Below are 12,856 nucleotides of genomic sequence, written 5' to 3' on the forward strand. Positions count from 1 at the left end.
GGAAAGGCTGCTGGGACCAGCACAGTTGCTGGCCTTGGCTTACCCTGCCCCACCCAGGGTAACCTCTCGCACTCCAGAGGGCACACAGCACAGGCGTTCCCCAGGAACAAGTAGCAGTGGCACAAGTGTGCCATTACTACTTGTCCCCAGGGAAACAAATGTCTGTGCTTGCGTGAACGCAGCCACTGAGTCCAAGATTTGCAGGCAAATCATTGGTTGGGCCAGTCCTTAAACCGGAATAGTTATATGTCTTTGTGCATGCTGCGTATTTTAACCATCTGACCTACCTAGCCAATGACATCTTCCTTCTTTTCATTACCTGAATACCACCACCCAAAAGCAATACTCTACTTCCACAAGAGATATCAGGCACTTTGAGATAGAACCGATTAGCCAATTGCCTGAAAACATGATGTCGTGCATCCTGCCCTTGGAGTGGTACTTTTATGACCGACTTAGAAACACTGTCTCCCTTCTGAAGCCCTGGTAGGATTCTTCCATGAACAGATTATTTTAATGGCAAATAAGCAAAGCAACTTTTCAAGGGTGCTGAACAGCCATATTGCTTTCTTGCCCATGGTCTCAAAGATGATATATGGTCATGTAGGTGCCGCAAGGGAAAACTGAATGTTTGTGACAGTTCTCACTAATAACGTTGGTAATAATGCTATCTACCAGTTTCTTCCCAAAGAAAAATATTTATGGAGCACTGTTACAGTTTGAAACACTGAGGTGTCATTTGACTTGTAATCATCTGTACTTATGAAATGGCTTAAAGCGCTTACATCAGCAAGATTGCAATATGAAAATGAAAACAGAGGGAGAAGGGAAAGAAGAATTTAAGAGAAATAATAGGGTCACTTGATGTATCACTACTCTGGGGCCAAACTGTCTGTGGTTAATTGTGTATTTAAAACTTGCTTACCAGCTGCTAATGATGCAGATTTCTGGTCTTCTTTCGGTGGTGTCTATGCCTGTAATATAATATACAGGCATAATATATATAATATGCCTATGGAGTCCAGTCTAGCTATATGTGTTGTCCCAGGATTTCTATCTGGATTCTCTTCTCATGGTTGGGCCTTGGAGACTTGTATCCTTGGCTCAGAGATAAGTGTGTTTTATAAATCATGACTGGATTGTATGCCCTTGTAGGGCAGAAACCATTTTTACTCCATACAATGCTGCCTTGGTAAGGTACCATCCTAATATTAGAATATGGAGAAAACTAACTTTGCTTCCTTTGTTGTGAAATAATGAGCTGCAGCGTAACAAGTGTTGTGATCCTTAAATCCTTAATGTTAGAGAAGTATTTTGAGAGCCTGAGATAGAAGTGCATAGTACTCATTTATGTTTGCTCCTATCACCAGGCTCTCTCTTAAATGAACAAGCCTTGCTCAGAGCCAGTTATGTCTGGCTAGCCCTATTTTTCTTTCATGCATTGTGATACATAGGCCATAAAATGCTAAATAGATTATAACACCATCCATTCTTCCATTTGTTCATCTGCGACTACTAATACATTTCACACTCAGTTTCCCTCAAATATAATGCATGCGCTGTAGCTATAGATTAGAGAGGTGTATAGTAATTGCTTGAAAGACTGATTATTATCTCTTTTCTATATAATTAGGATCAAAGTTTAAATTTCAGATCCTTGATTTTCTCATTATGGTTCACCTTACTCATTTAAAAATTTGGAAGATACACTCCCAAGTAACACACAGGAAATGATTAAGTAAAGACTCTGGCATTTAATCTAGGTAATAAAATGAGAGGTGATAATCATTCTTTTTTTTTTTTTTTCTTGAGCATAATTAACCTCATTCCTTCAAATTCTGTAGATAATGTCTTCTAAAAGTCAGCTTTTATTATTTAATGCCATTTAAAAGTGTCCAAACCATAAGTGAATATAGAAAAACTGAACCAGTAAAAAGACTGATCTGATCTCCTCAGGCAGAAAAAAAAAATCCTTAGGCAGTGCCCCCCTGAGAAGCCAACAAATACCTTACAGTACGAGAAGCATTAAATATTTGCTTATACTTGTCTACAAGCAGTTGGTGAAGTGGCTGAATCATATCAGGCCCTATTGAAATAGTGACAGATGTGGGCCTTAATCAAGCCATCAGATCCATTTGGGAGAAGGCCCAAGTCTAATGCACTGCAGAGACTGCAAGATTCAGACCATCAGGTGGAAAGTGCCACAAGAATAACAATGTAAAATGCCATCACCTATTTAAATAGCAGGAACTTAAGGAGGCATAATATAACTGTTAGGATGTGCAGATCCTGGGTATGATCACAAACATATGTTAATAGGCCTCTTTTGGAGCTTTCATTTGCTGGGAAGGACATCATTTGTTTTAAATGACATCTGTTACAAGTGATAGAACAATTCACTGACACACGGTGCAGCAGGAAAATGTGTGGTAGAATCCACCTTATTCTACTAGGTTTGCAGGTAGGATGTCCCAGAGGTCCTTTTCATCTGGTGGTGTTAGTTCTCCCCCCTGCAATGGTTGTAAAGTTTAATTTTGGGGGAATCCTGAAGTCGTGCAGCTGGTTCACTCATGCCAGTGCTCTTGTGTGTTTTGCTCACTAGCCTGCTAACTCATTCTGACACTTTTCCCCCAGTTGGTACAGCAGTGATTTTCTGCCCTTTTAATGTTGCTTTTCCATAGAGTCTTGTGCAAACACTGCTTTTGTTAGTCTTCTGGGATTTCCTCCCCACCCTGCATTTTTTAAACATCTTGTTACGTCCAAGGGCCCAGACAGCAAATATCCCAAGCACCAGCCAGACAGGAGCTGAGAGGCAGCTTTCCCAAGCTGTTTCATGTTCGTGGCAATTCTGGTGCTACTTGTGCCATGAGCATCCCCGGGGCTGTTGACTCTTGGACCAGGACTCCAAAAAAGAGTCAGGAGGAGTTGGACCAGGCTCCTTCTGCACCTAAGCCATCCTTCTTAGGGGGGGATGGCACTGCAAGGAAACCCATATATGACCTGATTATCTGGGTGTGTGTGTGTGTGTGAAGTGAACAGGGCAGGCTCAATATCTTCACTTCTCAAAGTTCTGGCTTAAGAGTCACAATCCCTTAATATAGTTTATGGTTGTTTTAAGAATATTAAATGTGGCCGTGCTTTATCACCTCTTGTTCATTTCCATCACCTATCAGGTGCTGATTTGGTAACATAAGCTCTTTGGACTTTTTTATTGTTTTTGTTTTACTCAGAGGTAAATACGTTTGGTTTGTACAGCTGCAAATGGACTGTTTTCTAGACACAGCCAGTCCAACAGGGAATGCCAGCAGGGAGAAGATGCTTGATGTTGTGTGGTTTCAGTGCCAAGAACTGTTCTGGGAAACTATTAATCAACTATAATGTTACACCTCAAAAATGTGTACTAACTTTGTAGCTGGTTGCTATCCAGCTTTTATTTGCACACATAGCAGGGGCTCCTCTGTGGCTGGGAGCCCCATCAGCTGAAATGTAATGCATGATCCAGCAACACGCTTCCTGACATACATGTATGACATGGCAGGAGGGCGATTGTGTGGATCCTGCATTAGGTCCCATTGCACCTTTCCCTGCATGTATAGAGGGGCCCTCATATTGATAACAATGGGTTTCTCTGGTAGTACAGCCATGTAAGAGGTCATTCATACAAACTGAATGTGCAGTAAAATATGCTTTGATCTCAGTCTTCCTCCATGGACCAAACTTATTATCCATACCATAGTTTCCCCTCATCAATTCATATTTGCTGTTATGGATTTTTTTCATGTGCACCAGATTCATAGGGTCATATCAAGAGTTTGGATTTTGTTGCATAAATTTGTGAGAACTGTATGGAAACAAACGTTGGGGAAAATAATATTTATATAGTGCAATCAGCAACAACTCTTCAAGTCCTTTAAAATAATTGTTTCCTTGCCTTTGGTCCTTGTTTTAACTCCCAGGAAAGTCACCAACAAAATCACCCCCATTTAATTTGTAACAGATTAACTACGTGGAGCCAGATTTTGCACAGTTATGATGGGAATATGTCAGGGATGTAGTGCTTAGGATAACACAACAGAAATTGCCACTCTTCTAAGTAATGCATAGGCTTTAACTGAGTGTTCTGGTGAAAAATTCAAAAAGAAGATTTTCCTCCTTTCTAATATACCAACCACCAGATGATGAGCAGCTTCTTTTTCCAGACAGTCTGAGGTGTGTGTGACTATACTGCAAGAAGCATACAGATTGCTCACTAAGGTCAATGATATCGGTATATTATTGATAGTTTCTGTCTGTTTAAATGGCGTCTCAATGGTGAACTTCAGCAGTAGTCCTGAATCATCCCCAGCCCTGCTAGCACTGCAGACTCATGAGTGTCACTAGTATTAAGGGTGCAGACCAAGTGGGTCTGAATTTTGAAAGTTGGGCAAATATAAAAATGATCAGGTGCAAATGTTGCTTATATGCAAGTAGCAAGAAATAAAGAGAAGAATTTTAGGTAATTACATTTTTACTTAATTCCACTTTTCTTGTTGTTCCATTGTTGGGAATACAATGATATTGCTGTTTAGTACCCATTAAAAAACACTGCTTAGGCACTTCATACATTTACATCGTTATAATCAGACTTTACACAAGCATAAAAAAGCAGTAGACACACAATCTACAGATCTACAGTGATGTAATTTATTTGGATCCAGTGTAGAATTACCCAAATGAAAAAGAAGGGGAACACTACTCCAGTGGAATTAAATGCCATATAATATAATTGTCATATGTCTTCAGGTATCAGAGGCAGACATTTGTTATAGGCCAACAGGACAGGAACTGTGAAATATTTGGTTCATCCAAATATACGGAAAGTTCCTCTTCCCATTTTAGAAACAGGGAATAGGCAGTGATGTGGTTTTGCAGGGCCCCGACGCTTGGGGGCCTGGACATCTGTACTCCCATTCCCCCTTCTCATAGGTCCTGCTGCAGGCTATACTTGCTCCCCCGTGTCTTAGTAGTGTGGGTCCGTAACAACACCTAGTGAAGTCTGATCAACTCAAATAGCGGTTCCTCTGTCCTGTCTCGATCCCAGTGTACTTTACATATGTGTTCACAACTGATGTAAATTACACATATGCAAATGAGTCGAGGCCAAAAAAGAGCGAGTAACTGTATGTGGCCCTTCTGGATACTTGTTTTAATTTTGTCATCTGTGAAATACGTGTAATGTGTCCACTCTTATCAGATTTGTTTATGCCTATCCATGAACAGGGTTAGGAGGGCAAAAGGCGTTTTCTAGTCCTAAGTATAATCCAAGTCCTTGCCATCATGACCCTCAGACTTTACCCCTAATATCTTACATATCAGACAGGGGGTGCTCTGGAGGGGCAAATCTACACCCTGTAAAAAAAAGGGCATGACAGGGAAAGGCACTGAGTGGTCCTGCTGTGCTCCACACTTGGAATGCTACTAGTGTTGTTTTTACGAGCAGGGAAATGCTGAAAGTAGTTTATTATAATTAAATTTTAATTAGCAGTGAGCATAAACCAAAACGCTAATTCCATAGACTACTGAACTCTGGAAGGATTGGATACAAATACAAACTGCGGCTCAGGCCTTACTCCAGTTGGGGAGTGTGCACCAATGGGTCTGATCTGCTTCAGTGCTCAGGGGGTGACATTCACCCTGGGAGAAGGATCATCACTCACATATGTGAAAGCTTTAGCTGCCATGTGAAGCTTTTACTGACCCTCATGGTTGCAGAGTGAAGCTTTAATGTGTGCACCTGAGCCCTCAAAAGCAGAACTAAAAAAAAAAAATCTTTTTTTTTTTTTTTTTGGCTTGGACTCATTTGGGTTGGCAACACTAATATAAGCAAAAACAATCAAGAATAGAATGATTATACATGCAAGGCAAGTACGATTACCTATCTAACTGACAACATTAAGGAGAGGTTGTCCAAAATGCTCACCACTGAATTAAAGTGGCCTTTGTTGAAGTCACTAGCAAAACTTCAGGCCTTGTTACACCCTACGCTGCGAGTCGCAAATGTTGATCGGTGTTGAAGCTAGCTCAAGTTTGGAGCAGTTACAAGTTCAGGCCAGCAGGAGCCTGGAGGACTGAAAGGTAAGAATCCCCCTCCCTCCCATTCCAGGCTCCCCCCTGCCCCTGGGGATCCCTCTGTTTCCCCTGTCTTGGGCCTCCCGCCTGTCCCTGGGGCCTCCCCCCCCCCCCCCGCCACCTATGTGTGGCTGCCCATGCTGTCTGTCCCAAGAGTGTAGGCAGGGAAGAGTTAACCTACCTGCCCAGCCACCACTGCCCACCCAGAGTGCAGCAATGGCAGCAGGCAGGCAAGCAGGTTAACCCTTCCCTGCCTGTTTCTCTAGGACAGACAGCAAAGGCAGCCACAAGGAAGCAGAGCAGGGAGGCAGTGAAGAGGGATCTGGGATGCGGGGAGGGTAGAGGAGGTAGTGTGCCCAATCCAGGCCAGCGGGGTTGCGGGGGAGGAAGATAGGAAGTTCACACTAAGGTGTAGCCTAACGTGGCTACACCTTAGTGTAACACAAGTTGGGTAACGTGGATCAGACATCATCCTGCCCTGGAGTGGTATAACTTTGAACCACTTAAGCAGTGATAAAAACCAGCTTCAGGTGTTAATGTGCAGACAGTCCAGGTGTTAAGAGCTCCAGGAGCCATCCAAGATTACCATGTAACATCCTTGAGAATAGTTAGGCCAAGGTGAAAAACCTAGGGTAAGCAGTAGGATACGTATCCTGTGCCTGTTCCTGTTGTAGAAAAATAACATGGCCGGAGCTCAACTCCTTATATCATAGGTAGATCGATAGAGCAGATCTTATTGAAGATAGAAACAAATTCATTTATCTTATCCATACAAATTAACAAGTTGCTTGAAAGTTTACAGGTGACTTGTCAGTTACACACAGCAATAGCCTCTTTGAATCAACAGCTAGCAGTATGCATGAAGCAACAATGATTGAAGGGGCAGTATGTCATTTCCCCCCTATTTCTGTAACTCTTTCAAGCTTAGACTTCTTCAGCAAAATAATCATTTCTGTCTTCATCCTTCTTTCACCCTAGACAGAATATTCCCATAGACATTGTCCAATCTAATTTCCATACAGCCAGCACAGACACTTTTACATTTTAATTTGCATTCAACTGGCAGATTCAGTCTGTAGTTGCATTTTGCATTTTTTATAACTTCATGGTAGCCTGCTCTCTTTTTCTGTGTTTATCTTGGAAAAAAAAATAATGACAAGCCTCCCTTTTAAAATTGACATTTTATTGTCATTGGAATGAAAAAATGTGTGTTTGCTTTCAATGGAAAATGCTTATCGTTCCTCTAGAAACTGGATTCCTCCCATTCCTTTCCACTTTTTCTGCTGTAAACCTTTTTTTCTTTCAGTAATAAAATAAATGTATAATTTACCTGCATCTATTACTCACTGTAAACTTTGCTGGTAAACATAAGTTTATCCAATATTGCATAAACTCTCCTCTGCAGCCTGCTTCACAAAATTCCATTGAAAGATATAATTCACTTATTTTTGCTTTCTAAGACAACATTCACCTAAGCAATATTACATATTCTGTTAAATTATCATCAAACTTCTATAATGAGGTGTCCCTTCTGCCTCTGGATAGTGAGTTAACGATATCTAAAACAGTTTCCAAAATTCAAATGACCACAAGACCTAATAGTAATTTCACAATTGCGCTACTAATGCCCGTGCGGAACATATCGATTATTTTGTTTTCCAAATAATATATCTACTGAATAATATTTATAGTTTTAATATGTTTGTGTTATACAATTAAAGAAATAAGTTTGCTTACTGTTGCCATGGGGGATAACCACACAGTTTAATGTGAATGGTATAGATTAAACAGACAATAATGCATCTGGATTGCATAACTCTGACTGATCTCTGCCATCTAGGTTAAATAAAATATTGAAGAACTACAAAGTGAATCACATTGTCAATAGCCTTCATTCTTCTTGGGTCTGTTGGTATTTGCAGTGATGAAGCTCCAGGCAGCCAGTTGGTTACAGATAAGTTTCACATTGACTGGGATTCAGTGCTTGTCAACTCCGATAATGTCATCATAGCACGATTTGATGGCAGAGGGAGTGGATTTCAAGGCCTCAAAATTCTACAGGAAGTTCACCGTTGCTTAGGATCGGTGGAAGTGAAGGACCAAATAGCAGCCATAGAGTACGTATGTGCAAACTTCTTTATTTCAATGTATTTTTTCTAGATGGTAGGACCATCAAGCAATAGCCTTGCAGATTTTATTGCTTTCCTTCTGCAGAGTGAATCCATTAAGCATTTATCTATAGTGTAATTATACATTTTGAAACAATGATCTTTCCATTACAAAGTAATGAAATTAAGAAGAAAATCAAGGGTAAAATGTTTTTAGATTGATGTTTGTCTTTGCTAAAGCTTACCTTCAGAATTTAATGGAAATATGCAAAGGAGATGTAGGTCACTTAATTGTGCACGTTCTTTAGGGAAAATACCTTTATTGAAAATATGAAGTGCTTCATTGCAGTTAAAATATAGGGAGGTATAGACATTCAGAAGCCTGAGGCAGAATCAGTCTAAGTCGCATGGTTTCCTGTAAGTGGTGTAGTTTAGATTCGTAGCAAACAGAACACAGATTCACCCTTTGGTAGTGGGGAGGGAAAATCTTAAATATGGCTCTGCCATTTTTAAACCAGTCTGTATTGCCAAACTTCTGTTCTGTTACAGGTGGGGACTGATTTCCCATCACTTAAACCAATAAAAGTGTAATGTCTGTACCTGACCTTATTGTTTTAAGCAGATAGGATTGTGTTCTGATGTTGCTTAAGCCATGGTAGAGCCAGAGTTACTCTACCAAGTGTGGACTTATAATAATATGAATGAGAGCAGAAATTGGTTGAAGGCTTTATTGCCTTTTCAGTTGCAGCATTGCTTCTTGACCAGTGTAACTCTTTCTTTATATTACAGTTAGAGCTGATTTATACCAATTAAATTGGAAAATGAAGCAGACTTTTCTGCATATTTACAGATCAAATATTTGATTGTACTTTTAAACTATGTGAACCATCCTGAATTAGAAAATATCCTTAAATATAGGTGGGGTTTTGGTTGTAGCTGTGTTGGTATAAGGCAGGGGTAGGCAAAATGTAGTATGTGGGCTAGATGTGGCCCACCAGGCCATTCTGTCTGGCCTGTGGGGCCCTGAAAAAAACTTAGAAAATTAATATTTATCTGCCCCTAGCTGCCTGTCATGCAGCTCTCGATGGCTTGCCAAAACTCAATAAGCAGCCCTCCACCCAAAATAATTGCCTGCCCCGGCTAAGGACATAGACAGGCAAGGTTCTTTCAGTGATATCTTTTATTAGACCAACTGAGTATCTGGAAAAAAAAAAAGTTTTAGGCAAGCTTTCAGGTGCAGTCACCCTTCTTCAGGCATAGAGACTCCCTATGCCTGAAGAATGGTAACTGCTAGGGCTGTGTGAAATTTCGCTGGCTGTTTCGTTTCAACGCTGTTTCAATTTGTTTTGAGCTCGAAACAGTGAAATCAAAATTAAACGAAGGGCTTTGAAACAGCCCCGAAATGAAACAAATCAGTCAAAACATTTTGAGTTTCAAAGCTGAAACTGGGCTTGCCTACAGGGAAACAGAAAGTAAGGAGAAGGAGCGGGGAGAAGAACTGCTCTGATATTGGCTATGTAGCTGGCCAGGGACTGTGATCCTTCCCTGAGGTCCCTTCCAATCCCGGTGCTCTGGGAGAGGGATGGAAAAACAGCATAAAAGGCATGAACTGGCCTGCTTTCTGCTTAGAGGTCTGATAGTTACTGAGCTGTGTCTTCCAGAAGCTCAGGAGTGTTAGACAACTAGGCTACTCCTGCTATTGATATGATTTCCTACTTGCTAGCCTAGCATATGTGATTCCGCAATACCATTTGCTTTCTTTCTAGATCCTTTTATTTTATTATTATATTCATTGATTTATTCTATTCAATTTCATAATTATATTGAATATTATACTATAGAATTTATATAGGAAGGCAGATAAATTTATATTTTTTTTTCATCCATTTATATCTTGTAGCATATTATAATTTATATGAGAAGGCACATATACATTTATATATTTTTATAAAGACAAGACACTATGAAACACAACATGGAGTGTGGTGGAAAGGCAGCTGGCAAGCCTTCAGGGAGGGGAGGAAGAGGGGGTAGAGAGAGAGGTGTAAATCCCCCTCGCTTCAAAGCCCCCATCATCCTAAAGCAGAGGCAGGCCACCCTGGAAGAGTGGGGCAAAGGCCCAAAGAAAAGGTGACACGTTGCAAGGGTGAGCGAGATCACCCAGACCATTGGGTTGATGCTTGCTGTGGATGGTCAGCCCTTCTCCGTAGCTGAGCAGCCACAGTTCAGGTGGCTCATGGCACTAGTGGCCCCATCATACCAAGTGCCTGCACACACCACCTTCAGCAGGATGGTGGTTCCCTCCCTGTATGAAGCGTACAGCTCCTCCCTCAAGTACTCCCTGCATAAGGCAGGGCTGAGGGAGCCTTACACTTCACCTTGAACATCTGAAGCAGCCGGGGTTGAGATCACACCTACCTCTCCTTCACAGAGCACTGGTGTGACCAGTCAGGCCATCGGTGGGCTGAGGTGATGGATGAATCCCACACGGCAACAGAGATCATGGGGGCCATGAACCGCTTGGTGCAGGGGTGGCTCATTGGGCAGGGCGAGCTCACCCATGGGTTCATGGTCACCAACAATGGGGCCAATATGGTCAAGGTGGTTCATGATGCCAACTTTGTTGGCATCCGCTGTGTAGCACACAAGTTCCACCTCACTGTCAGGGATGCCTTGGAGGGGGACAGGGCTGCCAGTGATGGCACCAGCATCACCAGCAAGCTCATTTCCAAATGCAGGATGGTGGCAGGTTACTTCCACTGGAGCATCAAGCGGAGCAAGATGCTGTGGGACAAACAAGCAGAGCAGAGCTGAACATCCTGCAGCACAAAATCGTGCAGGATGTGGAGACTCGGTGGAACTCCATATACCTGATGCTCGAAAGGCTGGTGGAGCAACAGAAGGCCATCCATGAAGTGGCTTTGCTCAGGGAAATTGGGATCAGTGGCCCCCATAACAGAGCTGAGTGGTCCTCAAGCCCTTCCTCGAGGCCACTGAGACCCTCAGCACTGGTGATGCCCTCCTTAACCAGGTTATCCCTGTAGTGAGAGAACTTCAGAACCAAATAAAGAGCTTCCAGGGGATCAACATTCCTGGCTGGGGCAAGCCGCTGTCACCAGACATGCAGGCACTGGTGAGGCGACTGAAAAAGGGCATCAGGAAATGGCTGGCTATGTTGCGGTCCAGTACGGTCCACATGCTGGCTGCCATGTGTGACCCAAGGGTGAAAGGCAGCGTATGCAGCAGCCAAACACTGGCTCAGTTGGAATTCTGACACACTACAACTTGCTGGACATCTGACTCCCCAGGAACCTCTCCACTTTTACCTGCACTGCTACATCCCCCTTCCCCCTCACCCCCTGATGCCTCCATTTCCATTTTCACTGACTGGCTTTCTTGCCTGAATTGCATGCCAGCCTCTGGTTTCTTTACTGTTCCTTCCATCCAGGAACAGCACGCATGTGAGCGCAGATGCGCGCGCGCACACACACACACACACACACACACCAACTGCAGGTGCTTCTTCAGCCTGACAAAGAATTTTTCAACCTGAAAGCTTGGTAAGATATATTTCTGTAACTATTCAGTTGGTCTGCTAAAAGATACCAGATTAGATTGACACAAAGCCTTTGTCTTTAAGTGCCATGTCCTTAGACCAACACACCATCACCTGACCGGAAGGACACAGGGTCCAGGGCACATCTAGGGCCCAGGGTTGGGGCTGGCAGGGAGAGTTATCTGGCAGCTGCTGAAGAAGAAGCTCCTGCAGGAGCAGAAAGAAAGGCTCTGTGGCAGTTTGGCTGCCTGAGATGCTGCTGGTGCTACTGTGCTGTTCACTAAGTTATTATTAGGATTACCTGATGTAATTTAAAGTGGTGGACCAGGATGAATCTGTAGGGGAGGATGAGGCCTCATTAGGGTACACTACCATGTCATGTAGATGCCCAAGCACCAGTGAGGGCGCACCTTAACATACACACAAAGTCATACATGTCATGAGTTTTGCTTGTCAGCAGCTTGAGGTGAAGTTTCCCAGAAACTCCTTCACCTATCTCCTTGAGACTTGGCAGGCTTCATGGCCTCAGAAGAGGCTACCATTCTTGCAAGTTCCATCTGAATCAGGCAAGAAATGACAAAGTTACAGGCAGTTTCATGCTTCCCCATTGTAGCCTATGAGCAAAACGTCGAAACAGCGTCAAAACAGTGAAACAGTTTCAATGAAACGAAACGGAACAGCAGTTTTGAAACAAAACATGAAACAAAACACTGCCCTGTCAAAATGGTGAAACTGAAGTCGAAATGAAATAATGCTGTTTTGCACAGCCCTAATAACTGCACCCAAAAGCTTGCCTAAACCTTTTTTTCCCGGCTACTTAGTTGGTCTAATAAAAGATATCACTCAAAGAACCTTACCTGTCAATAAATGTAGGGTACTTTAGAAACAGATTTTTACTTTTATTAATTTCTTAAGTATTGTTCTGACAAATCTAAAATGATATGGTTTATGTTTGCCAGTGAGTGGGCATCCACAAGTTACCACAAGGTAAGCTGTGACATAAACTCACAGTGTTTCATCTATAATGTGGTATCTGTGCCCACTCTGTGATAGGTGAGCTCCTGCTTGATGGGAAATGCCACAG

General features: G+C 42.4%; 1 protein-coding gene across 2 annotated transcripts in view; it reads left to right on the top strand.

Moving 5' to 3' along the window:
• DPP10 (dipeptidyl peptidase like 10) overlaps positions 1-12,856 on the top strand; it is a 480,529-nt gene that overhangs the window by 451,238 nt on the left and 16,435 nt on the right. For both annotated transcript variants that reach the window (XM_019480614.2, XM_059727434.1), the window contains exon 20: positions 8,031-8,225. In XM_019480614.2, coding sequence (XP_019336159.1) covers positions 8,031-8,225 — 195 coding nt within the window. The remainder of the gene's footprint in view (positions 1-8,030; positions 8,226-12,856) is intronic.

This window comes from Alligator mississippiensis, chromosome 4 (genome assembly GCF_030867095.1).
Source record: "Alligator mississippiensis isolate rAllMis1 chromosome 4, rAllMis1, whole genome shotgun sequence".
NCBI lineage: Eukaryota > Metazoa > Chordata > Crocodylia > Alligatoridae > Alligator > Alligator mississippiensis.